This window comes from Podarcis raffonei, chromosome 4, assembly GCF_027172205.1.
Source record: "Podarcis raffonei isolate rPodRaf1 chromosome 4, rPodRaf1.pri, whole genome shotgun sequence".
Classification (NCBI taxonomy): Eukaryota; Metazoa; Chordata; class Lepidosauria; order Squamata; family Lacertidae; genus Podarcis; species Podarcis raffonei.
This window is the reverse complement of record NC_070605.1, coordinates 97,471,719-97,498,843: the sequence shown is the minus strand read 5'-3', so window position 1 is coordinate 97,498,843 and position 27,125 is coordinate 97,471,719. Positions and strand designations below refer to the sequence as shown.

At 42.3% G+C, this 27,125-nt stretch overlaps 1 protein-coding gene and 1 long non-coding RNA gene across 2 annotated transcripts; one reads left to right on the top strand and one right to left on the bottom strand.

Moving 5' to 3' along the window:
- Positions 1-232: 232 nt before the first annotated feature.
- On the bottom strand, positions 233-18,690 carry RAP2A (RAP2A, member of RAS oncogene family). The gene is made up of 2 exons (XM_053384611.1): positions 18,171-18,690; positions 233-4,419 (listed from the first exon to the last, which is right to left on the bottom strand). The coding sequence occupies exons 1-2, from the start codon at positions 18,482-18,484 to the stop codon at positions 4,182-4,184; spliced, it is 552 nt and encodes a 183-aa protein (XP_053240586.1). The 5' UTR covers positions 18,485-18,690; the 3' UTR covers positions 233-4,181.
- Positions 18,691-18,878: 188 nt separating this feature from the next.
- Positions 18,879-20,568, top strand: LOC128411959 (uncharacterized). The gene is made up of 2 exons (XR_008329985.1): positions 18,879-19,596; positions 20,382-20,568. It is a non-coding gene; the product is annotated as an uncharacterized LOC128411959 (long non-coding RNA).
- Positions 20,569-27,125: the final 6,557 nt, after the last annotated feature.

The following is a 27,125-nucleotide window of genomic DNA, read 5'->3' as shown; positions in this document are numbered from 1 at the left end:
GCCTTTTGTGCTTCTTGGAAATATGATGCCTTACAAAAGCATTACCAAAATGATCTACTTTGAATTCCACTCACCAAAAATATAGGGCAAATGTGCTCCTTTCTAGGACAGACGAGAGCTAGCTGCATTCTGAACAAGCCGAGTATAGTAAAGAATGTCACTCTTTGATTTGTATTTTTTTATTTCCGCTAGAAAAGAAGGAAGTGAATGGTGCAAAGAACCCCAACAGACGTTTCATTAAATAAATTTATTTGTTAAAATAATTTAACTCCAAATACAACTGCTGAGTTTGCATTGAGTTCTATGTACAATTTGATTTATTTTGAAACATCATGATTTAAACAACTGACACCTTATAAAACCTGCTGCATTTTTTTTCAGTTATCAGTTGTAACAGAGCTCAACAATCAACTGTTAAATATCTTTATTCAACTCTAGGAAATCCCAAATTGTCAATGGTTAAGCCTAGTTTTCAAAAACACACTGCAATCATTTCTGGAAACCTCGATCAAGAACTGACAGAGGAATAATGCACATTAGAATTCCTGCAGCTGCCAAATTTGCTTTGTCATGGAGTTTTGTAATTACAGTCCAAGTGGTGCTTCAACTGCACACTGGTGAAAAAACATGCATCCCTCCACCCTAAGATGACAGTAGGCAGCATGTGTTACATAGAAAAGTAAATACCAGTACATTTTCCCACAGACATTAATGGCAATTTTAGAATTAGGAGTGTAGGTAAAAGGACTGTTCTATTGTTGGTCCTATCAGAAGAAAAAGTCCTGAAAAGCTGCTATGAATATTTGCTGGGGGGTGGCGGGCGGCGGGGGGGGGGGTACCTTACCTAAAGAAACAAACCACAAAACCTTTAGAACTTATGCTGGTTTGATTAACGTTTGCAAAGGGCAAAGGAGGAATTATTTTCCCCTTCTATTTTCAAAAGAAGTTACAACCATTTATATGACAATATAAACTTAAAAATGCCAGCTGCAGAAAAATACAAAGCTCTATAAGAAGAGCTAAAGAATAGTAGGTCTTTGGATTAAATTATAACATTTTAAGGCATGTTATACCCCCAAAAAATTACTACCACTGGAATCTGATTGGGATACAAAAATAAGCAGTCATCCTTAACGAGCTACTCCCAATATGTATAATGGCACTGATGCATGCCAGTGTGCCCCTAGTGCGCATTTATACATGAGGGAGTGCCACCACTGCGATATGTTTCAGGAAGGTACAGGGTCTATACTTGAAGAGTATGACTAACCCAGTGGCATGGATCTAGGAATGCCAAGTGGTCTGGGTCAGAGGGGGTTGGCAATCACCTGACTTAATTCTAAGCACAACTTCAGTGTCAGCCGGGGGGGGGGGGGGTAAAATCTTGATGCAACGGAGACATGTCCAGGAGAAGCCCCTCACTAGAATAGGCTAGAAAGAAGGGAGGGAGAAATCAACACAGGAGCAATGGCACCTCTTGAATTGGCACTAGATAACTGGTGACACAAGACACCCATTTGACCTGTGACTCACTCTGCTGGCCTAAACACATGACATGGGGGCGAAACCCCATGTCAATGTAAGTAACTGCAGCTCTCCTGCCAATTTAAAATATTTTAGCCAAGTCCATCCTTTAATGTCCCACTATAGTAGATTTCCCCAGCATGGTGTACTTCAGAAGTTTTGAACAACAACTCCCATTTTCTCTTACTGCTGGCCATACTGGCGGGGAATCATGGGGTTTGTAGTCCAAAACATCTGGCGGGCACCAGGTTGGGCATTATAACCATGTAAGCAGAACCCAAGCAGCACACAGTATGCCTCTTTAGAATTACACATCACATAAAACTGTTACAATTTGTGGGAATACACAATGCTTTGTCTCTAAAAAACAGCAATAAGCATTATCAAGGAAGTACTTTTCTGTTCAAATCCACCACATTATGCAATGACTTCCACATTAAAAGCATGCCCATTATTATTATTATTTTTACCAAAAATGCTATTTTTGTCTTTCAGTCATCTTACTTATGTCACTGTTATGACTGCATAAACTACTTGGCATGCAAGACAGGAACCATGTTTGGAATAAGCAAAAAATGTAATCAGTGTTTAGGTTATATCTGTCCATCTCATTTATTTCAATGGTAAAGCTGGTTATTTTCCTAAGAGACAAAGCAATTCCTTCTGAAACCTTTTAGGGACCATGAAGTCATGACAGTTCCCCTCTCCACATGCAAGCTATCAATGCGCTATGCATTAAGTGCCACAACTCCGTAGGCTGTGCAAGCTGCTTGGGAAGGAGCTACATTTTTCGAGTGGGACCTCATGTTTAGCATTACACTCTTTACGTTTTTGATTTAAAGAAAAAACCATGCAAGGACTAAGGCAATAGTGGCCTATAATCATCCATCATTTTTCTTAAACTGTTAGAAAGTGAACTAAACTAAACGTGTTCCGCAGTGTCAGAAATAAAGTGGCCCAGTGTTGCCAATATTTCTTTTTAAAAAATGCTTCTGAATTCAGTTTCTTTAGACACACTTTAGATTGCAGGTTGTTTTTCTGCTGATGGAGGCAAACACCTCAGAACTCAAGTTCATTACAGCATTTGTAAAAAGTCACACACTCACCCACCAACACGCACACAAGACACATACAGGCCTCTCCACTCGTCTACACAAGAAACTACACAGCTACTCCACAAGACTGCAAAACCAAACTGTGGGGTGGCATTTGGACCACAGGCTCAGTGATATTGCATTTTAAAGGCCAAAATCATCCATAAAGGTCCAGCTCAACATGATCACTCCAGCATTTCAAACTTAGACATTCTGATTGGAAACTTCCTTGATTGTAAAACATCAGAATAGATATAACTGGTGCTGTTAAGTCATGCAAATTATAAGTATTCCACTGCTATGAAAATTAAGACCAGAGGCTGAGCACCATTTCAAAACAATGTTTCACTCACTATTTGTCACGGCAATAACCAGGGCAACAGGATCACTGTATGGCAGCACCTGACTAGCATGTTAGGCAACTGAAGACAAGAACCTTCTCCTTGCTCATCTATGGAATTACAACATTGTGTATTCAACTTCTGAGTCTAAGTAACTTGCACAGTTAATTCAATCAACCAGTTGCCAATAGTAAAGCTATAAAATAGCAAATTTGAATTCCATAGGTATCACATCAAAGACGTAGCCCTTAAAGGCAAGAAATAAACTGGTATCCTTAAACTTAAAAATGCAGGATGCTCAGACAGTCCCCATGAGGTTTCTGCAAAAGGAACATCTGGATACAACATGGCTTCATTTTCCTTACAAGGTGGTACTTGTTAATGTGCTAAAATTTCCTTGTTAGTAAGGCTAAGCAAATTTTTACCCCCATCACAGTTGCTTCTTCCTGTTTCAGTAAAGAGATGAAGACATTTCCCACTTTGTAAACAGAGGGTTGTTTGGTTTCTTGACTGAACAGCATCCAAAGCAATCCACCATTTCTGAATACCAATGCAGAATATTTAACACATTCCAGCGTCCCACTATTCTCTTCACAAGCCGTTGATTTTTCAGAGCTCCTCTCTTTACTTTCAAGTACAGGTGGAATATTTTCCTTTTCGCATGATGGGATAATAGAAAAGAATCAAATTTAAAGGGGTGGGGTGGGGGACCAACTACATCAACTTGCCAATAATCCTACTAACGCTTGTGTCAAAGATGGAATTAGCATATTTGACTGAGTAAACTTGGCCACAAGTGACAAGTCCTGAAATTCAATATGCAGACACATACACTTTGTTAACCTGTATTTATCAGTGGAGAATATGTAGAGTGCAAAGTGTCTTTGCTGGTGCTCTCCCATTCACCATCAACAACAACTTAAAGCAGCAGCTGTTGTCTGACAAAGCCAACATACACTGTTTGTGCTCACCCTGTAAATCTGTTGGCTGTGTCACAGATCTGCAGGTGCAGGAGATGTGCTGCAGGCAAGTGAACTGTAGAAGCTTATCCCAAATTCTTTCACTAAACTGATCAACTTCAATGTTCCGCTTGCAGTTAATGCTGCCACTCCACTTTGGATTTATCCCCCGAGACCCAATTTTAAACCACGAAGCGAAGTAGTCAGTTGTATCATCTTACCAAAAATACAGCAAATCAGGTCCAATTCCATCATTTGGAATGCTATTGTATATTACATGCAGAACAGCATGGATCATCTTTATCTGGCTGAGAGGCATAGTTCATCTGTCTGACAATCTCTGCAAAGAGTTCATCCACCATTGTTTTACTTTTGGCAGAAGTCTCCATAAAAGGACAGCCCCATTCTTCAGCCAGGGCTCTGCCTTCATTTGACGAAACTTCCCTCTCACTCTCCAGGTCCACTTTATTTCCAACCAGGATTACAGGCACCTTCTCATACCTGCAATTAGATACAAAAACAAGGTTGAAGCCCTTTGCAATCTTAAGGAAAACAATAATGCCTAATATACTGATACAGAATCTTGGATTTGAAAAACAGTACAATGAAGATTTGGCAATGTGGCTCATTTTGGGAATCTTTAGCCCAGTTTTCTAGCTACTTTCAGCATTGCTTCGCATGATGTTTCAAAATGAAGAACAGAATGTTCACCAGTATATAACCATCTACTGAAATGTTAGTACTTTCCCACAACATGTTTGTCTCTAAAAAGTTTCAATAAGGCGGGGGGGGGGGAGGGGAGGGAGAGAAAGGGGGGGGGGATAGCTTGGTTCACATGAGGAAAGTGGTTTGGCCATTTATGCCCACACTTTTCTCTATTCCTCCTTGCACCTACTCTCTTGCCTGTTTTCACACAGTAGCAACACATCCGGTGGAATTCTATCTGTTATATTTTAGCTGCCCAATCAGAATGAATTTCAGGAACCCCAAAGTTGTATTGAAAAAATATGACTTTCAAGCCGCCTGGCCTCCAAATGGCAACTAGGCATTCTGCTTTGGTAACTGTAACCATGGTTTAAGGAGCCATTTGGTGCCTAGCTTATGTATCTGAGTTTCTAACACTGGTAATGTTGTCACTGCACCAAGAAATCACCTGTCAGAAACCGGTGAGATCCAGGGTTGGTTCCCACCCCCAATATGTGCACATATTATTTTAAGCTGGAAATCTTTGAAGTGGGTAGAGAAAAGAGCCCTATCTATGTGTCTTCCAGAATAAAGATACAGTGTGCTGAAATGTACCAAAGTGCATGGTGTTCTTGCAGCATTTCAGAAAGCAGAAGTGTTGGGAGACATTTTACATCTGTAGTCATCTATGATTCATGCTTCACCAAATATCCTTATTTTAAAGTAATGCTGCAATGCAGAAATCAATAGAGCCATGGCAAAAGAAGCTGTAACACGAACTTCCTTCTAGCAACACAGTTGTATTCAAAGGTTACATGTTTCCACCACAAATGTTGGCATTTTTTTCATAATGTACACAAAACACATGCAATTTGGGGAAATAATAAAACCAGACTTTTTTTATGGACGCCTAAGCCTTGCATGCTCACACTTGTTTGGGATTTGCAGATGTTCAACATGCAGTGGCAAGCGAGTTGCTCATGGAGGGGAGAGGTTGTGCTGTATTTTAAAGAAAGGCCGGTTAACCCTGAAATACAACCACTTAAGTGGAACAATGGGTCAGTGTGCCTTGCTGTTAACCAGAAGGTTGGTGGTTCAAGCCCACCCAGGGACGGCTGTGGGTGGGATTCCTGCATTGCAGGCAGTTGGACTAGATAAACCCGGAAGTCCCTTTTGTGCAGATAAAATATCACAGATAGAATTCTAAAGGAAGTGTTGTTAGTGCGTGAAAACAGGCAAGATCGAAGGATTCCCAGGCATGCACCTCCAGATGGTGGAGACATCAGGCGCCATCTTGACACCTGGCAATCTTCACTTGGTTGCAAGTGGCCAATAACCAGGTGCAAAATGGCAAATTTTGAACACTGGTTTGTAACATCACCTAAAAACCATCATGTACTGCAATGTGCATAAGGAGGAACAAGCTGCTGTGAACCTTGAGCTTGAGTGCTTCCCATGTAGTCAAATTCAGAAGCTTCCACTTATCACAACTTGCTGTGTCATCTAGACTCAGAAATGCAATTCACATTGAGAATGGTTACTTTAAATAAGCCAGTTTCAGTAACCATGGTTTAAAAGTTGGCTTGTTTGAAACTAATCATAATTAACATTAACCACAATGGCTTGGTCTGCACACAACACTAACCATGATGTGTTAAACTATGGCTTATTAAACTACCGTTTAGTGTTATGTGTGAACCCAGCACAGCAGTTTAATGATAGTTTACCTATGGTTAAAGGTTGCTCATTCATCAAGCTTTATAGTTGGTATATACCTTAGTTAACATTAACCATAGCTTAAGAATTATGTGTGAATCTGGGCCGCCTTCTTAACTATGGTTAAAGAGCAGTCACTACCCAAAAGCAACAGAGCCACGAGTGAAGAGTATCAAAAATGTCAAACAAGTTAAAAGCTCCCACTAGTGCTTTTAACAATTCTGTAACGCAATAAACAAAGGTTTAAGTGATAACATGCCAGACACCTCAGTGTTAACCATGATTTGCTACTAAATCTGGTTTAGGACTGTGTGAACCAAGCCGATGGATGGTAAGATATAAAATATGCTTGACTGTACACTACACAACTCTTTTTAGAACATCCCTCAAATACGAAGCATTTCTTAAGCGTCACCAGCTTTCTTTGAATCTCTACGTTACATTGGATAGTTACAAATAGTAAATAATGTTCTGACCCTTTTATGCACAGAAGCTTTCACCAGAGAGAACTAACAGATACTGAATTAAAGTCTACTGATTCTAACGCAATCTCTCATCGTCAGTGAAAAGCAGGGTATTATGATTGCCGTCCCTCGCCCCAATATTTAAATATTGTGCTGTAGCGTGAGGACTGAGCAGAGCATGTTTAAACCACAATATTTGCTGCCTATGCATGCAAACCCAACTTAGTAATGACAGTTACAACATTTGAAGACTGCCAATCAGCTATGCACTCTAAAAGAATTACTAGTCTTATTTTTTATCAAGAGCTAAACATAAAATTCTGACAACAGCACAGATGTTGATTGATAAGACTTTCCTTTAAAAACAACAACACATTTCATTGAAGAATGATTTGCTGTTAAGTCTTATGTCAAAATCTCTCAGGGATAGAAAGACATAGCATTTCCTTTAAACCTTGAATTTCCCATGAATATCTGAGCTTCAATAATCCACTATAAAATCTCTTGATGTGTGTACATGGAGGGTGGGACTACTGGATATTCAACTTCCCTCTTGAATATCTGATCTTAAATCATCTTTGAAGTTCTGGAGTGGGACACCTGCCAGAACTCTTAAGGAAGCCTGAGAATGTTCCTGAATGAGGCTCTGTGCATGTACATGACCCATGTGTTTGACTGCACAGGTACCAAGAAGAAGAAGCACATCTCCCAAGAAGTTTTTGGAGGGGTCTGAAGGCCTGGAGAAGGAATGGAGGTCCTCAGCAATCGTAGACCATGTGCAGGATTTCACATGCAGCACTCTGGATTCTACCCTATAGTGGGGACTCAATAAAGGGTTTATCCAAATGGGCAACCCTCCGGCACTCCAACTCAAGAAGTGTGAGAAGCACGGAGCTAGAACCTAAACATCCAGAGCAATGGTTCTTTCTAGAAAAGACATTTTCCCCCAAAATAATTACATCATCCTCTGAACCCCCCCCATACAAAACACCAGCAAACTATCACAAATCAACTGAACAGCGGCTTAAAATCCAGCACATTGCACTAACATCCGCCTCTGAAAATGTCTCTCGCAGAAGACAGGCAGAGGGTTCATTTGATAAAAACCAAATGTCTGAAGGAGAAAAAACAATTCTGAATTGATGCAAGTTCGTTTTTTATTTTTAAATTTCTATTATAGCAAGACCTCAGTACAAACACCACTGCTGCTGTCTTAAATATTTCTTGGGAAAACAGCGTCAAGGGGAAGGAAATCCTTTGGATTCCATCCACAGAATACCATAGCCCACAAGATACATGGGCTGCAGAAACTCAGAAACAACAGAAACTCTGGATCACCCTCCTAGGCAGCATAAAAGCTCTGTTCATTTGTAGGTCAGCTTGCTGTGATGATGCCAATTAGTGTGCACTTTCGTTTACAAAATATCCTCAATACAAATGGGAAATGTGGTTTAAATTTACCCCCTTCTGCACACACCCATTCATACAACAAACCATTTCTCCACCTTTGATCAGACCGAAAAATTTACTCCTTTTCACAATCCTCCTTATCCTTCTCTGATGTATCTCACATCTTAGGCTATGGAACAGGAATGTTTTCCTAGTGTACATCACACATCTTTCTCAATATATGCCTTGGTTCCCTGAGCAGTTTCTGGTACATAAAAGACAGAGAGGCCACAACTGGAAAATATTGCTTGGGCATAATAAAGTTTCTAGAATCTTCTCTACAATCAGCACATGGAAGTCTACTTTTAAACAAACACCGAGATTTCCCAAAGAAACACATATTTTATTTCACCTAAGGAAGCCAAGAGGCCCAGATTTTGTATGGCACATAAGTACATGTGCCAGAAGTAAAAAGTGAAATAGACAGATAATATTGTTATCCAGAGATGACATGCATTTTCGCAGGTTTAATGTCAGGAAAATGTATTACGGTGAATTACTTTTTCAGACTTTAACCAACTGGTGGCATATTATCTTCATTGAATAAGCATGCAGAATTTTAAAATTTCAATGCTTTAACAAAACTGGAGCAGAGCTTCTTGGCTGCCAAAACAAATTTGGCTACCAGACATGTAATTTGTAGATATTTATTGGTTAAGAGTTCAACTATCACTTCCTGGAGGGATTGGCCTTACAGTGAACTTTTATTTAAAATATAACACTGCTAGGAAAACATTTCAAATTCCTAGGACCTAGAAGCCAATATTTAGGAATCCAGGATTTTCCCATATATCAGGCAGCTCATATCTGAACCATATTATCTGCTCTTCTCTTCCTCCCTCACCATGCAATTACTCAGAACATCATAGAAGTGGAATGATCTCATCAACTTGCCCAACTCAAGTTATTTAGTACCTAAAATTCAAGGCTACCAACTATTTTGATTGTGTGTACAATGTACATTATCCACATAGCACCAATGCATACCGAGTGAAAGTGTCTTTCCATTAGGATGAACTGGAACTAAGTTACATTTCAGATATAATTCAAAGTCTACTGCAGAAACTATTTTTCCCTAAAACCAATGTCTGGATTTCTACTGCAGTAATTATTTTTTCCAGAAGTGCAGGTGTGTTTGGGTTCTATTAATATAGAAAGAAAATTCCAGTTTTAAATGTTCCTAGTTGCAATTATTGTACTAGTTCTGACTGTGAATAAAATCCATTGATTCACTCCCTGTACAAAGTCTAGACATGGAGATTTCAGAGTGTGTAGAAGCAAAACATGGCAGTTGTTGCCCCATATATTTCATTTCCAAGAAAACATTATGGCCATACAAAAAGCAACCTTTCAAATGCGATAATCCTAACCGAAGAATAGATCAGACCAAAATCTACATTTTAACTACAATGATTTACAATGTGTATCAGTTAATGGTCCCAGCCCTAACTCTTGCAAGGTGTATGGCTGCCACTTCTGCACAAACAACTTTTAAAGTGATCTTGGGAATACAGTGGTACCTTGGGTTACATACGCTTCAGGTTACAGACTCCGCTAACCCAGAAATAGTACCTTCGGTTAAGAACTTTGCTTCAGGATGAGGACAGAAATCGTGCGGCAGCGGCGGCATGGCAGCAGCAGGAGGCCCCATTACCTAAAGTGGTGCTTCAGGTTAAGAACAGTTTCAGGTTAAGAACGGACCTCCGGAACGAATTAAGTACTTAACCCGAGGTACCACTGTAGATACAAGCAGAAGAGTCAGCTGGATGATCTAGGTATACAAATCTTTTCCAAGGACAACAACAAGTAGGATTCAATGGAAATCTAGGATGCTTTAGAACAGGCATAGCAAACTCACTGGTCCTATTAGCTAGGGATGATGGGAGTTGTAGTCCCAAAACAGCTGGAGGGCTGAGTTTGCTATGCCTGCTCTACAACCACCATATTATGCGATTAAATAATGCCACTACAAACTTCTAATGCAGTGGTTCCTACTGTGGATGCACTGTTTTTCAAAAGCCAAGCCATGGACCCTCTACCTTTGAAAATTTAGATATCTCTATGGTAGCGTTTTGGTTATGTGAATGGTGCCATGGACCGCCTGGGGTCCATGCACCACCAACTGGGAACCATTGTTCTAATGCATAAGCTAGCCTTCCCAAACTTGGCTCTCTCTAGATACTTTGGCCTGTCCCAGCCCACACAGCACTAAATCAGGCATAAGGAAAGCTGTCATTCAGTTGCAACTTCTTTCTATTCACCCCACTGTTCACCATTTTTGTTGCTTCGTATTATACAAATCTAGATGGCATAGGTATATAAAATTATTCCTGATGTGGAGAAAGTGGTTAGAGAGAGATGCTTTTCTACCTCTCAGAAATACTGGAGCCTTGGTTTCTCCAATGAAGACGAATGGTGGGAAATTCCGGACAGGCAAAAAAGGTGCTAGTTCACAGAACACATAATTAAAATTTAAGAATTCATTGCCAAATTATGGGGTGGTGTCCATCAACTCAGATATCTCTAAAACGGAATTAGGCAGCCGTATTCAGGGAAGTTTTTTTTTAAATAGTTGATGTTTTATTTTTAAAAAATATTTTGTTGAGAGCAGCCCAGAGTGGCTGGGACAACACAAATGGACAGCACATAAATAATAAAATTATTGTTGTTGTTGTACTATTACTATTATTTTTACTGCTATGTTACCTCCACAAAGCAGCATGACTCTAAACACCAGTGCCCATGCAACATCCGCAGGAGCAACTTATTGCCCTCATATTATATTTGAGGACTTCCTAGTGACATCTGACTGATCCTTGTGAGGATTAGTTAGGTCTTGGGTCTGATCCAGAATACATATACTTACACTGTAGGAAGTCCCTTTTGTCCCACCCTACCCCATATATAAAATGGAATTACAGAGCGCCTGAGAATTCTGATGACGTCTTTGGAGCTACAACAATGTATTTACTTATTCTCTAGAAAAATATTTTAGGATATATTGATGTTTTCCCATACTCAATCTTTCCAAAACACCTCATTACAAAGAGGATTTTAATCTGCTGTGCCAAAAAGCCATATAGTGTTCAGAACACCTCTCAACAAACCACAAAAATCCTTTCTGGGAAAGTGCAAGCCTTAAGGGGGGGAAATCTTATCCCGATAACTGTACAAACATTTTAAAACCCAGTTTCACTGCAAACGCTGTTCTAGCATGCAAGTGATGTGTCAAACTCTACCTAGTAATTATAAATGATATCTGCTCCTTCTCCTACAAAACATTTCTTAATCTGTGCTTCTGTAAGCAAACAACTTTTAACTTTTGAAAGCTTACATTGGTATATCCTTTTTAGCCTTTGTTGAAGTAGTCACCTGCTGTTTTATTCTGTTTTTTTAACCCCACAATTTAGAAAGGGTTAACAGTTGAGCCAGGTTCTCTTAAGGTAGAATTCTTTAGAAACCTCTCCTCTTAATCTCCTTATGTGCAAGTACTGCACTGGCAAAAAACTGTTGACTCGCCTTTTCATTATGATTTCAATTTATTTCTCAAGACTGTTTCTATAGCTTGAACCTGTTAGAATCAACAATATCCATGTTGTTAAAACTGAGAATTATTATTTCTGTAATGACAGACATTGAAAAATGATTTGAAAATAAAAAATAGAATTTTCAGGTACTTAGAATGTACGTTGTTTTTTTTTTAAATCTGTAGTTGTTGGGAAAGAATAAATTATCCATAATTAGAAAATATTTTACAAAGAATTCAAGGAAAATTTTAATTAACCAAAATTTGGTTAAACCAAGTTTCCTATTTCATTGGAAAAGTTAGTAATGGCTTAGGACTGGATCAAAGTTTATGTGTGCACAATAGGACTGGCAGAAGCTTATTTCTGTGTCCCTCTCCTTCCCACAGCAGTTGACCCTACAAAATGCTCTCCTGAAAATGAGGGAACCTGCCAAATAGGGTGATCTGTTGTGCAGGAGACTGACAGGTTCCCTGAAAACTGGACGGCTACTGTAGGGAGAAGGGGACAAGAAGGCAGTTTCAAAAAGTCCCCGGATGCACTTTGGATCCTGCCTGGTGTTCCTAGTGAAACCCATCAGAACAAAGTTCAACTTAGTTTGGTCCCAACCCAACATCATTACCTCTAACTTCTGAACCTTTCGGCATTTAAAATAAAGATACGATGGAGGTTTCAAACAATAACTGGGCCAAACATAGGCAGAACATTGAATGTATTCTGGAAGCTACTGGGGCTCTTTCTTTTTTTAAAAAAATGTTGAAATGACAGTAGGACCACAAATGAATTAGCTTAGGTGCTTTTGCCCCAGCAAGTCACCAGCTGCAGGGGGGAAATGAATAGTGAAATCTTCAAAACATCACAATTAGCAGCACTTTTTCCAGTCTGTAGAAGGGGAGTACATTAGTGTCCTAAACACTGGATCACGCTCCAACATGAAAATACATCACATGTATATTCTTATCTAATATCATAGATTCATAGAATCGTGGAGTTGGAAGGGGTGATCTAGTGAAATTTCAAGCAATGCAGGAATCTTTTTGCCCAACACGAGGCTCAAACACACAACCCTGAGATAAAGAGTCTCATACTCTGAGTTATCCCTAGTCAGCTCAAAAACAATCTTAACAATGCCTGCAACCTTGGCATTCTTATGATCTGAGCTATCCAGGCTAAATTTTCTGCCCAAAATGTGTTGTGCTTTTTCCTTTAAAAGATTCCTGCCCATGTTACTGTGGCTTGCTATCTTCTGCTTCAGAACCAAGCATGCTCAATTAAAGACTACAGGAGTGGATATCTTGCCAAGAAAGGCGGAGGTACTACAATGCTACATTTGTAGTTTTAGCAAGACAAGATACAGGTTCAGCAGATGTCTACTTTTTACTACAAGTGGTATCGAAGGTGATATTTCAAAGACTGACAATCTTTTTGCAAGTTTCGTGAAAGACAAGGCACAAAGTTTTGGAGATTTAGTTGCACAAGAACCAACATTTATGGCTCTCTTCAGGTTGCAGGATGTGGACTGAGTGTACATAACTTGAACTTTCTCCTCTAGGTTACGTAATTTTTCACTGTGTGAAAATTACGTAGTGTTTCCAAAACACTAATATCATGGTCACTGGGTGGAAACACATGGTAAAATAGTCTCATGATCATTTCATAACATGCCTGAAAACAAAAAAAACCCAAACACTTCTCAATCCACATCTTAACATAGAATGATGATTACTTGAATTAGCCTGAAATCAGCACTGAGATTTACAGTAAAGTCCATTCTGTGGTTCATTCTATTACAGTAGTTTGAGCATGATTACTGCTAAAAGATGTGTAGACTGACATGGATGCTGCAGAAGACATTCCACATACGATCTTTGTATCTGCCAAATTGCACGGAAAGTCTCCAAGCCAGCAGGAGGAACACTACCCCCAAGGAAGCATGCAAACTGGCAGATCCAGATAGGAACCCCATTATTCTTGTTATGACATCTGTGAGGAAGTAATGGAGGGCAGCTAGAGTTGGTGGCAAACAAAGCACTGTGTAACTAGTAGAGCTCACTTTATTGACACACGTTGTTCTGTTGCGATGCAACCTGTGTTTCAAAATTTCAAGTAGTGTAATAAGACAACCCAAAAAATAGCAAGTTCTATACACTTTTCCAAGGACCTGGAAACTGTCACAACCTGTTTGTAATTGCCTTGCCTGGTGCACAGGCAGTGGGCTTTTTCAGTTCTACTAACAAGAACCTTTGACTAGTCTCACTGGAGTTCTTAAGTTGATATTGCTTGAAAATATCCACCCTATTTGGGGAATGGGGCATATGAGCATACATGGGAGCAGCAATAGTAATCAGTCATCTGGATTCTGACACTGTCTCATATACTATGATTGGTTAGTTTTGAGGATGACAGATCCTATCAAGTTTTGAGACGTGATGCTAATTTATATTTTAAAAATAGCATATAATCTAAGTTAAAAAATAGCCACAGAATTTCCTCAAAAGATTTCAGTCAAATTCCACAGATTGATGGCTTTCTGTTCTCTACTGGAACTGTGGAAATGTCAAAAAACCCACAGATCATGTATCTTTACAATGTTTATCAGATATACGTGGACAAAAATACAGAATGAAAAGGAACCAGGTATCACACATGCAGGACAGCATAGCATTTTAACCAGAAGCATAAATGGCTTAAGCTTCCTTAGTCTGAAACCACTGCTCATCCCAAGGTCAGTAGCATTTTGTAGAAAACAGAAGAAAACACACAAAGAAAAATCAGTAATTATTTTAGTATTTCACGTGTAAATACAGAAAGCCTATGATTAAATTTATTTGTAAGAACAGTGGTACAGATTAGCTCTGTAATTCCCAAGTGGTTGGCCCATTAGTAGACCACACACAGTTGGGGGTGGATCCTGGTGCCCAGGAAAATGGTGGTGGTGCTTATTCCAGCAGAACCAGGAAGTGAGTTCAGAAGATGGCAAAAGATGTTCTGCATGGTGCACAGCCTGGTAACGTACAGGCTACATTGGTAGGTATTTGGTCATCATTTCTCTGCACACTTCCCCAACAACAGAGGGATAGCGGGATTATATTTTCCCCACCATGAACTGCTTGTTCTTCCTTGTACTTGTTTTTATCTAGGTATCTAAAAATGTTTCTAACCATGGGAAAAACAACAACAACTAACCCAGTTGTATGTCTTCTACTAGTGAATGTTGAAGACAAAGCTTTAAGGAAACGATATATTCCATTTCTGGATCTGGGGCAGGGGACAGAAGAGTCCTTAATAAAATGTCACCGATTGGTCATATTAACAACATAATGCAATAGCATCTTAATAAACTAAGAGAGCCCATCTATTCTGACTGGAACAGTTTGGCGATTTGAAAAAAACTATGTCCATTGGTACTGCCACCAATGGAATTTCAATAATAGTAGAAAAATCAGTTAACAACTATTGCTTACAATTCTAGTTCCCGCAAGGAATAGATTCCACAACATATCCTGGGAGAGATTAATGAATTCCAGAGATAGCATCACTAGCAGAGTCATAGGACCAAAAAAACCCACAATTACGTAAAAATAAATACATTTACAGATGTGCCTTAATAATGGTGTGTTAAGATTAGGAAGGAATTTTATACTGTGATATTTGTGGTTTTCCTCTTCTGCACTCCCAATCCTACAGCTGCTATGGGAGACATTATGCTGGACATGACAATCATATGCTTAAAGGCTATGGGTTAAAGTAGATTAGATATTGTGCCTAAAACTACTGTTGTTAATATAATAAATGCTATAACTTCTAGGGAAAAGGACCATGGTTTCCCAGCCCCCTGTACTTGTCTGTTCCTGCACACTTTCAAATGAGGCAAATAATAATAATAATAATAATAATAATAATAATAATTTATTATTTGTACCCCGCCCATCTGGCTGGGTTTCCCCAGCCACTCTGGGCGGCTTCCAAAAAAGATGAAAAATACACTAAAATGTCACATATTAAAAACTTCCCTGAACAGGGCTGCCTTCAGATGTCTTCTGAATGTCAGGTAGATGTTTATCGCTTTGACATCTGATGGGAGGGCGTTCCACAGGGCGGGCGCCACTACCGAGAAGGCCCTCTGCCTGGTTCCCTGTAACTTGGCCTCTCGCAGTGAGGGAACCGCCAGAAGGCCCTCGGAGCTGGACCTCAGTGTCCGGGCAGAACACTCTTTCTTGTGAGGAGGCTTGGATGGCAGGAAAACTCACCATGCTTAGGGTTTGGGAATATGCTCCTTTAAACCAGATGCAATTCTTTATATGGGGCAGAGAATACAGGTGCCACTGCCACCCCACTGTATGGCGCGCTCTTCACTTGAACAAGACAAGCTGTTTCATTCAATTTATTTCTTGCCCCAGAGGCACTTTGTCTGCTCAATTGTACTAGACTCTACTGAGTATGTGGATCATCTGCCTCCCCACTGTGCTCTTCTCCAGAGTTCAGAGTCTATGTGAAATCAGAATTCAGGGTGCCCAAAGCAAGACCTTCTCTACAGTTGCACTACAGAATTTACTCCCCAAGGAGGCCCACCAGGTACAACTCTTATATACATTCATAAGCTTGTCAACACCATTTTTAACAGCTGGGCTTTTGGTAAACTGCAAGGCCTGTACCTTTTTATTTTACTGCCAAGGTATGGTTTGCATTTGGTTACTAAGTTTCAAACTTTGAAGTTATTGCAGTATTTTATTGCTTTTTAACAGTTATCTTTCTTGTTCATTTTGAACCGCACTGGGCATAGTACAGTACTGTGAAATAGCAGCAAAGAGGCTTAAGAGGGTAATCTTTCAGTATTTAGACATGAGCAGATTCTATCATAATGCAAGAGGTTGGACCTTCAAAACCTTTTCAGCACTTAACGTTTTAGGGCTGATTTTAAAGCAGATTAAGGCATCCATCTAGACGTGTGGACACTGAAATAAGCTGATGCTGACAGGCACATCAATTATCATTTAAAAATTCTGCAGTCTTAATACTAATAATTATCAGGAATTTTTGAAGAGATGCAGCTTCTGGAAATATATTTTTCATGCTGATTAGGATGTCAAAGATCTTGCCTGAATTGCTTCAGTATGAAGAGTCAAAGAGTAATGCTTTTCTCTAATGCCATCTTATTAAACCTTGCAAAAAAAAAAGTAAATTAACAACCAGAGAATCAAGGAAACACCCCAATTTGATGGAACACCCCATCAGGACATTGGCTCCAATATTACAAGGAAAGATAGTGTTTACTATGGGTAAAATTATTTTTAGTGCTTTTAGGCAGAGTTAAGTTGCTTTCAGAAGTAGAAAGTAAGAAATCCCAAACCACTTGTCTGATGTATAGTTGGAGGGATGGACATCTGTTATGCACATGTGAATAGGCAACAATACAGGCAGAGAGAATGCTTCTATAAAGCAGAAATCTAGGCAACAAGAACAGGATATAAGAGGTGTGCTTTATATTCAAGTTGATGTGTAGACACATGTACAAAAACATAGGAAAGAGGAAGGTGTATTAAGGAACATGCAAGGTAACCAGCATGGTTTACGAATGCTGAAAGCCTAGATAAAGAAAGCTGGAGGTGAATATGCCAATGTTGCAGTCAGGACTTGCAGAAGTTGTGCAGGCTGTTGGGAGATGCAACACAGAGCTCCAGAAGTGGGTGGAATGAAGAACTGAAAGCTCTGTGCATGGGAACGGAATTAAAGATAGGCAAGGCAAGGGCACTGAGGACAGATAGATCTGAAGTAAGACGCCATGTGGATAATATATATATATATAATGTGGGTGAACAGGAATGACAAGATTTCTTACCAGGTTCCCAAGGAAGGATGCAGTGTATGATACTAACTGGGCATGCAATTACATTCTGGCAGCACACAAAGGGCAGGAAATTGGTTGACATACTGAGCAGGGGATGCAGGTTTGGGTGTTAAGAGGTAGGCAAGTCTCCCTGCAGTATTTAGAGAGCGCTACCTGCAGGCAGGGAGGGGGTGAAGCTGAACCAGTCAGGATGTGTGGGATTGGTCTGAGGGATGGTAGGGTTTTGGGGTTTTTTGCCAGGGCAGGTAGGTTTTGACACCTTAAGCGAGGGCAGAAGGGCCCATCTGGAGGAATAAGGCAGAAGGAAAGGGTGCTGGATGAGGGTCCCCGGTCCTGGAAGGCGATCCCCAAGGATGGTAGAGAGCTCCCTGCAGAGCAGTGAGGAGGAGGAGAGGAGAACTGCTGAGCAACAGGCAAAGAGGGCTAGGTGGGAGCAAGGCAGAGGAAACAAGGAAACGCAGAGGAGGCAGGAAAACGGGGATGTGGGTGAGGTTTTTGGGGGGGCAGAAGCGAGGGGTCTCTCCTAGCCAAGGCGGGGTCTCCCCCCCCCACCGCCCCCATCCTCACCTCTTGACGCGGATGATCTGGTCTCGCATGGGGCGGATGTCCTGGAAGCTCTGCTGGTTGACGAGGCTGTAGACCAGGATGAAGCCCTGCCCGTTCTTGATGTACAGGTCCCGCATGGAGGCGAACTGCTCGGTGCCGGCCGTGTCCAGGATCTCCAGCACGGAGGGCGAGGCGTCCACCTCGATCTCCTTGCGGTAGAAGTCCTCGATGGTCGGGTCGTACTTCTCGATGAAGGTGCCGGTGACGAACTGCACGGTCAGCGCCGACTTCCCCACCCCGCCCGAGCCCAGAACCACCACCTTGTACTCGCGCATCCTCTTCCCGGGCCGGGCTCCGCCGAACCGCCTCGCCCACCGGCCGCCTCAGACGCCGCCGCCGCCGCCTCTTCCTCGGGCGCTCACCCGCCCGCGGCCGCCACCGCCGCCGCGACCTCCGGCGCCGCCATGGCTGTGAGGGAGCGCGAAGGGAGGAGGCGGGTGGGCCGCTCCCGCAGCCGCAGCTGCCCCTGGGCGGCGCTACCGGTCGCCGCGGCCGCCGCCTTCACGGGCCGCTGCTAATGCGGCGGCGGCGCTCCCGTTGCTGCTGTCGGCTGCCAGCCGCGGCGGACGCCCCGCCCCCTCATTCCTCGTAACCAGGGGAACCACCAACCGGGCAGCGCCGGGGCGCCGCGTCACGCGCACGGCAGCCGCCCGTCTCCGCCAATCGCCGCTTTCAGGGGAAGTTGAATGACACACACGCAGAGAGAGAGAGACACAGACACTCTCTCACACACCCTCCCCACCTCGTCCTCCGCCCTCTCCCCACGTGACCAGCTCTCTTCGCCTTCCCGCTGTAGCCTAGGAAACAGGAGGCCCGCCTTGCCCTCGTCGGATTTGGGAGGGCACGTGGCTCCGGACCAACCGGAGCGCGCGCCCCCCGAAAGTCGCGCGCGCGCCGCAGCGGCGGCCCAATCGGCGGCCGGGGTTCTGTCGCTGCTGGGAGACGCGGTGGGAAAGAGGACTCTGACTGGCTGGCTGGCTGGCTTGGCGGGCGGGCTCGTTCCCCTCCCCCGCCCAACGGTCACTTTTCCCTTAGGCGGCCTCTGGGCCTGGCAGGGTCTCGTCGGCCGGCGGAAGGAGAGGGGTTTTCCCTCACGGGGGCTCTCAACCCTTCCCTACTGTCCTGTTTTCAAAAGCCCAGTCCTCTGTGCTGCGCCGACGACAAAGAGGCTTTTTTGTTCGTTTATTTCTTACGAAGTTCCTTATAACTTTATTTGGCTAGCCCTGGTAACACCGAGGTTCAGTCCCCGTGCATACGCCTGCTTTCACGGGGTTAGGCTGGATGACCCCTGTGGGTCCCTTCAAACATTAGGATTCTGTGCCAGCTTCTTTTAGCATAGGTCTCCAGGAAGGCAGCTCACGATATGAGAATAATAAAGCGCAGTGAGGTAAAATAATCAGAATTAGCGAAGGCGGCAGCTGTCCCTTCAGCTGCGCCCTTAACCTGAACAGATGACCCAGCTACTGTCTATGCTCTGGTAACCTCAAGGTTAGATTACTGCACATAGTGCTGCCTCTGAAGACAGTTCAGAATTCAGCGGCTGGGCTGCTCACCAGAGCAAGACAGGTTGAGCATATTACACCGATCCTGGTCCGACTGCACAGGCTGCAAATTAGTTCCGGGCCCAATTCAAAGTGCTGATTTTGACCTATTAAGCCGTAAATGGCACAGGACCGCAATACCTCAAGGACCGCCACTTTCCATATGAACGTACCCAGACCCTGAGATCATCTTCTGAGGCCCTTATTTGTGTTCCTCCTCCTCAAGAGGTTTGGAGGGTGGCAACACGAGAAGGGGCCTTCTCTGCAGTGGCTCCCCGTCTGTGGAATGCTCTCCCCAGGGAAGTTCGCCCGCCACCTTCATTGATTGACACCCAATGGCTTTTTAAAATGTGTTGGGGAGGGAGGGGGATTATTGGTTTTTTTACTTTTGTGTATTTTGTGTTTTTATATTTTGGTTTAACTTGGAACTGCCCTAAGACCTGCGAGTGTAGGGCAATACACAAATTTAATAAATAATTATTATTATACAGGGTGATGTACAGACTGACACGTGTGTGTGTGTGTGTGTGTTTGTATGCAACAGGCTAAGCAACCTGTTTTACTTTTGGAGCTAGAATATAGCACATAAGAACAGCAGTATTTGCTGCATTATTTTTTTCCTTTTCTGCAGGTTTGGTACCTGCTAGAAGACAGAGAATGGAGCACAGAGACAGGATCTAGAGATATCTCCAAGTTTTGGAATTGACCTCTGTTCAACTCCTGCTTAAGCACTGACATAATACAGTATTGCTCTCATTATTGAGAACCGTTTCAGTCTGGCTTCAGGCCTGGTTTGGGCAGTGAAATGACATCCTGAATGATGTCTTTTATTGGGAAAGGGACAGTGGAAGTGTGACCTTGTTAATTTTCCTGGGATTTCTCAGCAACATTTGATACAGCTGACCATGATATTCTCCTGAATTGGCTCTGTGGTGTGGGAGTGAAAGATACAGTGTTTAGGTGGTTCTGCTTCTGCTTATAGGACTACTTTCAGAGAGTAGTAGTAGAGGACTTCCTGGCCTCATGGTAAGTATGCTGTGGAGGCCCTCAGGGTTTATTCTTCCCCTGTACTCTTTATCATGCATATGAAGCTGCTGGAAGCAGTTTGCAGGGAGTTTAGAAGAGTGAGGTGCCATCAGTATGTTGATGACATTCAGCTGCATTTCTCCATATAATTTGAGTCAGGTGAAGCTCTGCAGGTTCTTGTTCAGTTCCTGGGGGTAATACTGGTAGGATGAAAGCCAAAAAGCTGAAGCTGAATCCCAACAAGAGATTCTGTGGATTGGTGGATCCTAGGTCCAGAAAATAGGAATATGGCCTTTTCTGGAGATGCTCCCCCTGAAGGTTAAGGTATGTAGTCTGGGAATACTTCTCAATTCCACTTCGTTGCTGGAGGCTCAAGTGACCTTGGCATGCAGTGCCCATTTCTAATTATGGTTATCTTGCCAGTTCCGGCTTTCTTGCAGGAGGACAGCCTGGCCAATGTGAGCCAGTAACATAGTAACCTTCCATTTAAACTATAGTAATGAATTCTGTGTGGGGCTGCCCTTGAAAATACTGGTAGTTCATACATTTCAGCTAGTGTGAATGCAGCTGCTGCAGAGTCCTGATGGGTCTGATGTATTTGAAAGAACCATGTGATATACTTGTAAGTTCTGTACTGACTACTTGTTTTTCTGCTGGGCCCAATTCAAGACAGTAGTTTTGACATACAAAGCCTTGAGCAATTTAGGACTCTGAAGGAGTTCCTCTAACTATTCTCTCCTGCCCATTCTTTGAGATTGCCTTTATAGGCCCTCTTAGTAATACTATCAGGTGTGGAGGTCTATGGGTCAGGGACCCAATGGAGAGCTTTCTCAGCAGTAGCACCCCAGTTATGAAATCCCCCTCAAGCTTTGGCTGGCTTTGGCTAGCCTATCTGTCTTTCAGTACCAGATAAAAAATATTCCTTTTCAGAACAGTACTGTAGGAGTGGCATATGCTTTTCCTGAAGTGGATTCTGTTTTATCTTTGATTGCTTTGTGTTTTGTATGTATTATAGTGTTGTAATCTGCTCTGGACTTTGATGAAAGGTGATCTTTATTATTATAAGTTTATTTATATAATTATTATATTTGTGACCGACTCAAATCATAGGGCACCTTTAAAACTAATTTATCATGGTATGAGCTTTTAAGTTAGGGACTGGCAGGGTTCCAAAGAGTGTGTGGTAGAGGCAAGGAACCAGAGATTTATGGTGTGTGATGCCACCCACAAGGCAGGAGCCAGGGGAGGAAGGGAAGTCAGGGTAGTCCGAGGCAGAGGAAAGTACAAAGGATGTGGTGAAAGAAGGGGCGGTTTAGGCGAGGGACCCCACCTTCCCCCGCCCTACTGTCTCATAGAACCAGGAATGGCTTGAAAAGGGAAGCCCAGTGAAGTCTCAGGTTGAAGGCATACAACCCGTCAGAGGAGGGTCATGACATTTTATAGGCAAGAGCCTATTTGATGAATGAAGTGGACACAATTGGTATATACATGTTACATAGATTTCACGCTGTATATGTTGCACATTATCTACTTATCAAAGATGGAGGCAAGCAAGTAGTCAAGCCAGTGGCTTGGTAGAAGTTAGGCAGTATTACTAGTGGTTTCTGGGCAGCTTTGACTATGCTAGCTGGATCTTTCTCAAATAAGGAGCCTGGCCAGAGTTTGCACTTATGTAATAAAAGGCCAGATGGGATTCTACTGCTTCCTCGCGTTACCAGTTCCAGGTTAGGCTATTTTATGCCACAGAGCTAAAGCTGGCAAACTAGCCAAGCCCTCTGTAGGCTTCCTAGTGGCATGGAGCTCTGTGACCAGTCCTCAGTTTGGCATTCCCACAACTTCTCAAAGTATGAGAAAATTCCAGGGTACCAGTTATCAGGGACAGTTTCTGTTGTGGCAAGAGCACAGTGGGGAGAATTCCTTCTGTAATAAAGTGTGTATATACAAATATACAGGTTGAGAAGATTGCAAGCATGTAGTACTAGCCCTATAGTATCTGTCCCTAAAAGCATACCACACCATTGCAGTTCCCTATGTATTGAAAAATGTGAATAAAATAAAATAAAATTCCTGGTTACCTACAAAGTGCTGTTGCCCCTCGAACAGATATTCTCAGGCAGTTGCTTACCTAGATAGTATATATGCTGTCCTTTATTTATTTAACATAATTTATATACTGTTTAATCACCAAAATATTAAAAGAGGCTTACATCCATATTCATAGAATCATAGAGTTGGAAGGGACCCAAGGGTCATCTAGTCCAACCCCCTGCAATGCAGGAATATGACAATATGGCATTTTTGATACAGTCATACCTCGTGTTGCGTTTGCTTCATGATACAGTTTTTCAGGTTACGTCCCACGGCAACCCGGAAGTACCGGAAAGGGTTACTTCAGGGTTTCGCCGCATGCACAAACGCACAAAATGACATCACACACATGCACAGACGTTCTGCTCATGTTGCGAACGGGACTCCGGAACGGATCCCATTCGCAACCAGAAGTACCACTATATGGTTTCTAGGCCTTTTAAGCAAGACACATTTTACTTTGGTCAACCAGCCTCACTTTTTCTACAACTTTGAACAGTTAACCCTCCAATTAACTGTATGTATCATTCTCTCTTGTCACATCTCTTTTATACAGTAGCACAGGCCCTCTGAGCAATGATCATGTCATGCTTGTGTTTTGTGCAGTGCTAATTGCTGGTTGTAAATCAGTGGTAGATGGTAGTAAAGGGAGGAATCCAAACCCAATAACTGAAATAGGCAAATATCTGGCTGCTGAAGTCTCAGCTCATCCAGAGATACAGTGCCATAAGTTCTCCATTCTGGCTCAGCTGCGGCTCAACCGAAGCCAGAGAGTTTCCTGAAAAAGGGATGAGGCAAGGGGAGACTTACCTCTATTCAAACTCGATTTAGCTGGTTTGCATGACCCAGCAACCCAGTGGAAGCTACACTGGCAGAAAGGATGGTGGAAGTTGAACTTTATTTTAGAGGCTTGTTTTCCCGCTGCCAAGCCCGAGCTGGTCCAGCCAGCAGTAGCCCTGCTTCTGAATGGAGTTTGGAATAGGGGTAAATTACAGAGCATAGATTATTCTAGCCACTTAAAATGGGCATCTTTGGGACTTCCCTCTAGTTTGAATGCATACATAATACAAGTAAAGCAATAGGAAAGTTTGCAGTGCCAGTGGGGAATTTTAGTTGTTTCAGACAACCTGTCAGAACAAGTTCTTTTTTTAAATAGGGTTGGAAGCCTCTGCTATCTTCAGGTAATTTGCTAATAGCTTTCTGCTCCCTTAAGCAAAATGACACATGTATAGGGAAACTTTGAGTCAGTTTGACTCTACTCACGGTAGTCAGTGAGTCGTCTCATTTATACCGTAATTAAGGAACTGGTTCGTGTCTATCTGAGCATACTTTATATTGCACAACTATTTTGAAATTACTTTGGTGGAGATTTTGTATTTATTAGAATTCCATCTGAAAATATATGTGGTTTTAATTAACTGAGGCTGAAGCCACACCCAAAGCATTTGTTTCTTGGCATCTCCTCCAACACCACCCTTATCTGGTCCCTTTGGTATGTGAAGAATTAGATGGCTTGCCCAAATTACGTAACAAATGACAATACCAGAGCTAGAAAAATACTCAGAAGGAAAAAGGTTTCCCGTGCAAAATGTTAAAGGCAATAAGAAGATATATTGTATAGCAGATGGGATGAAATAAGATGGCATGTTACCATACTCAGTTGAAACAACTACATACATGCACATTTGAGTTCTCTAAAATAACATTTCAAAATAGTTTATGGGAAAGTATGGATCCAATGTATTCCCTTTATCAGATTATTCTCACCTAAGTATCATACTTAACTTTAGCTGAGAGTGGAAAGTGGAAAAGCTAAATTCCACTGAAAACAATTTTGTTTATAACCGAAAGTGTCTAATTTTAAAAGCTTATTACAATACTAGGGGCTGCACCCTTGCTTGCTTTTATTACCCAATGCCTCTGGGCCACCCCCCACAACCTCCCTGCCACACTAACCTCTTAGACCAGGTAACCTTTTTGGCCACCCTGTAGGTCAACTTTGACAGTTGGGTGGGACAACCCACCTGTCAGTCATATGATTTACTTATAATTACATTGATATCCCATCTTTCCTCCAAAGAGCTCAAGGTGGCCTGCATGGTTCTCCCTCTCCCCATTTTATCTTCACAACAACCCTGTGAGGTAGATTAGACCAAGACACAGTAACTGCCCAAGGTCCCTTAGTCAGCATCATGGGAGAGGGGGAATTTGAACCCTGGTCTCCCAGCTCAAAGGCCAACATCCTAACTCAGTGGTCACCAACCATTTGGACCTGTGGGCACCACAACCCTTTATGTTGACTCTGATAGAATGCCTGTCTCAAGCCTAATTTCAGCAGGGAACCCTGTGAGCACCAGAGAAGGTCTGTGTGGGCACATGTGCACCTGAAGCTGCCATATTGGTGACCCATGTTTTAACTACTGCAGTGAAAGTGCCAGGCCTCTGCATCAAAACCAGGGGGAGGAAGGTGGCGGCAGCACCTTTTCTTTGGCTTCAAGGATGCTTTATGCTTTTAATTTGTTCTCTGGCCCCTTCAATGGCAACTTAATAGATGAGTCGAGAGGCCTTTGCCATGAGACAAGGGGGGAAAACAGAAGTAAAGAGAAATGATTATTCCTTAACAGTATGCCATTGCTCACCCCAGAGGTCTTCTTGAACCAGAGACATGCCACCTCCTTGCCCAAACAGCTAAATTCTCTCTGGCCTCACAACCATTCCCGATCATTTCCTCACCTCATCAGAGCCAATCTTATCCATATCCAGGGCACTGGGCCAGTAAAAGAAAGGGATGCTATTCTTCCAGTCCAGGGCATCCTCTTTGCCCTTTCAACGGCACCGCCAAAAATTGAAATGGGTTGCAGGGTCTTCATCACTGCACTAAACTTGGGGCACCTGGGTCCTCCAGGTTTGACAAAAATCTGCCATGAGCAACTTGCACAGAGTGCAGGAAGGAATTAGACCAGGGGTGTCAAACTCAAATTCATTGGGGGGCCGCATCAGCAGTTTGGTCACCCTCAAAGGGCCGGTTGTATCTGTCACATCACAGGATGGCATGTGCTCAATATAAAAGCAAGTGGAGGTTTCCTGAATGCATGTAAAGTGGAGGTTTCCTGTGTAGAACGGCCGGCGCTACACGGGCCACATGACGAGGTCTGGCGGGCCGCATTCGGCCCGCGGGCCTTGTGTTTGACACCCGTGAATTAGACCCACTGAGAACGTGGCTGTGAAAGGTGTTCATGCTTGACTCAGAAAGAAAAGGAGGCAAATAAAAGATTTTGAGGAATATCACTGAATTGTATGGCTTATGGGAGAAGCAGTGTTAGAAAGTCAGATATACCAACTAGGTGCCAAATGACTCCTTAAACCAGGCTTACAGTCGCTAAAACGGCATGCCTAGTTGCCATTTTTGGGCCAGAAGGCTCAGAAGTCATATTTTTCAATACAATTCTTTGGTTCCTGAAATTCATTCTGATTGTACAGATAAAATTTAACAAAGTATTGTACAGGATGTGCTGCTAGTTTGTGAAAACAGTTGAGATCCAAGGATCCGCAGGCATGCACCACCACCATCCTGGTGCCAGGGCATCCTCATTGGTTGATTTGATTGGCATCCTATGCCCCTTTAAAATGTTTTGGGAGGGTATTGGGTGGTTGTTTTTATTTTGGTTTTGTACTTGTTAGTTTTATATTCTGATTTTATCCTGAGACCTGCGGGTTTAGGGTGGTATATAAATTCAGTTAATAATAAGAATAAGAAAAATTCACTTGGTCGCAAGTCAGCCAACGGGATTGTGTCACAATGGGGCACATGCCACTGTTACTTAGCAACCTTGCAGAACAATGTGCATTGTTCCTCTTAACATTAGGGTTTTGTTTTTTACAAAATAGCTTTCAGTGAATTAAGCTTTTCTTTATTGATATTTATTTGTTAGAATTCTAGACCACCCTTTACCCAGTGGATCCCATTGTAGTGTTCAATCATTTTCTTTTTAAAAAAAATGCAATGCAATAATATCCTTTAAACAAAAATAAGACTGAGAGGCAACAAAAATACAAAACTATTGAAGCAGAAGAGACTACACAAAATCCCTGGGCAAAAAAGCATTTTGTAATCTTATACACAGATTGTATATCCACCAGAACTGTTAGGTATTCCATATTTGTTTTACTAAACACATCTGTTTCTCCTCCCTGGAGAATTCTGGGAGTTATATTTGTCAGAGTGCTGAGGACCCTGCTGCATGTTTCCGTTTCCCCTTCA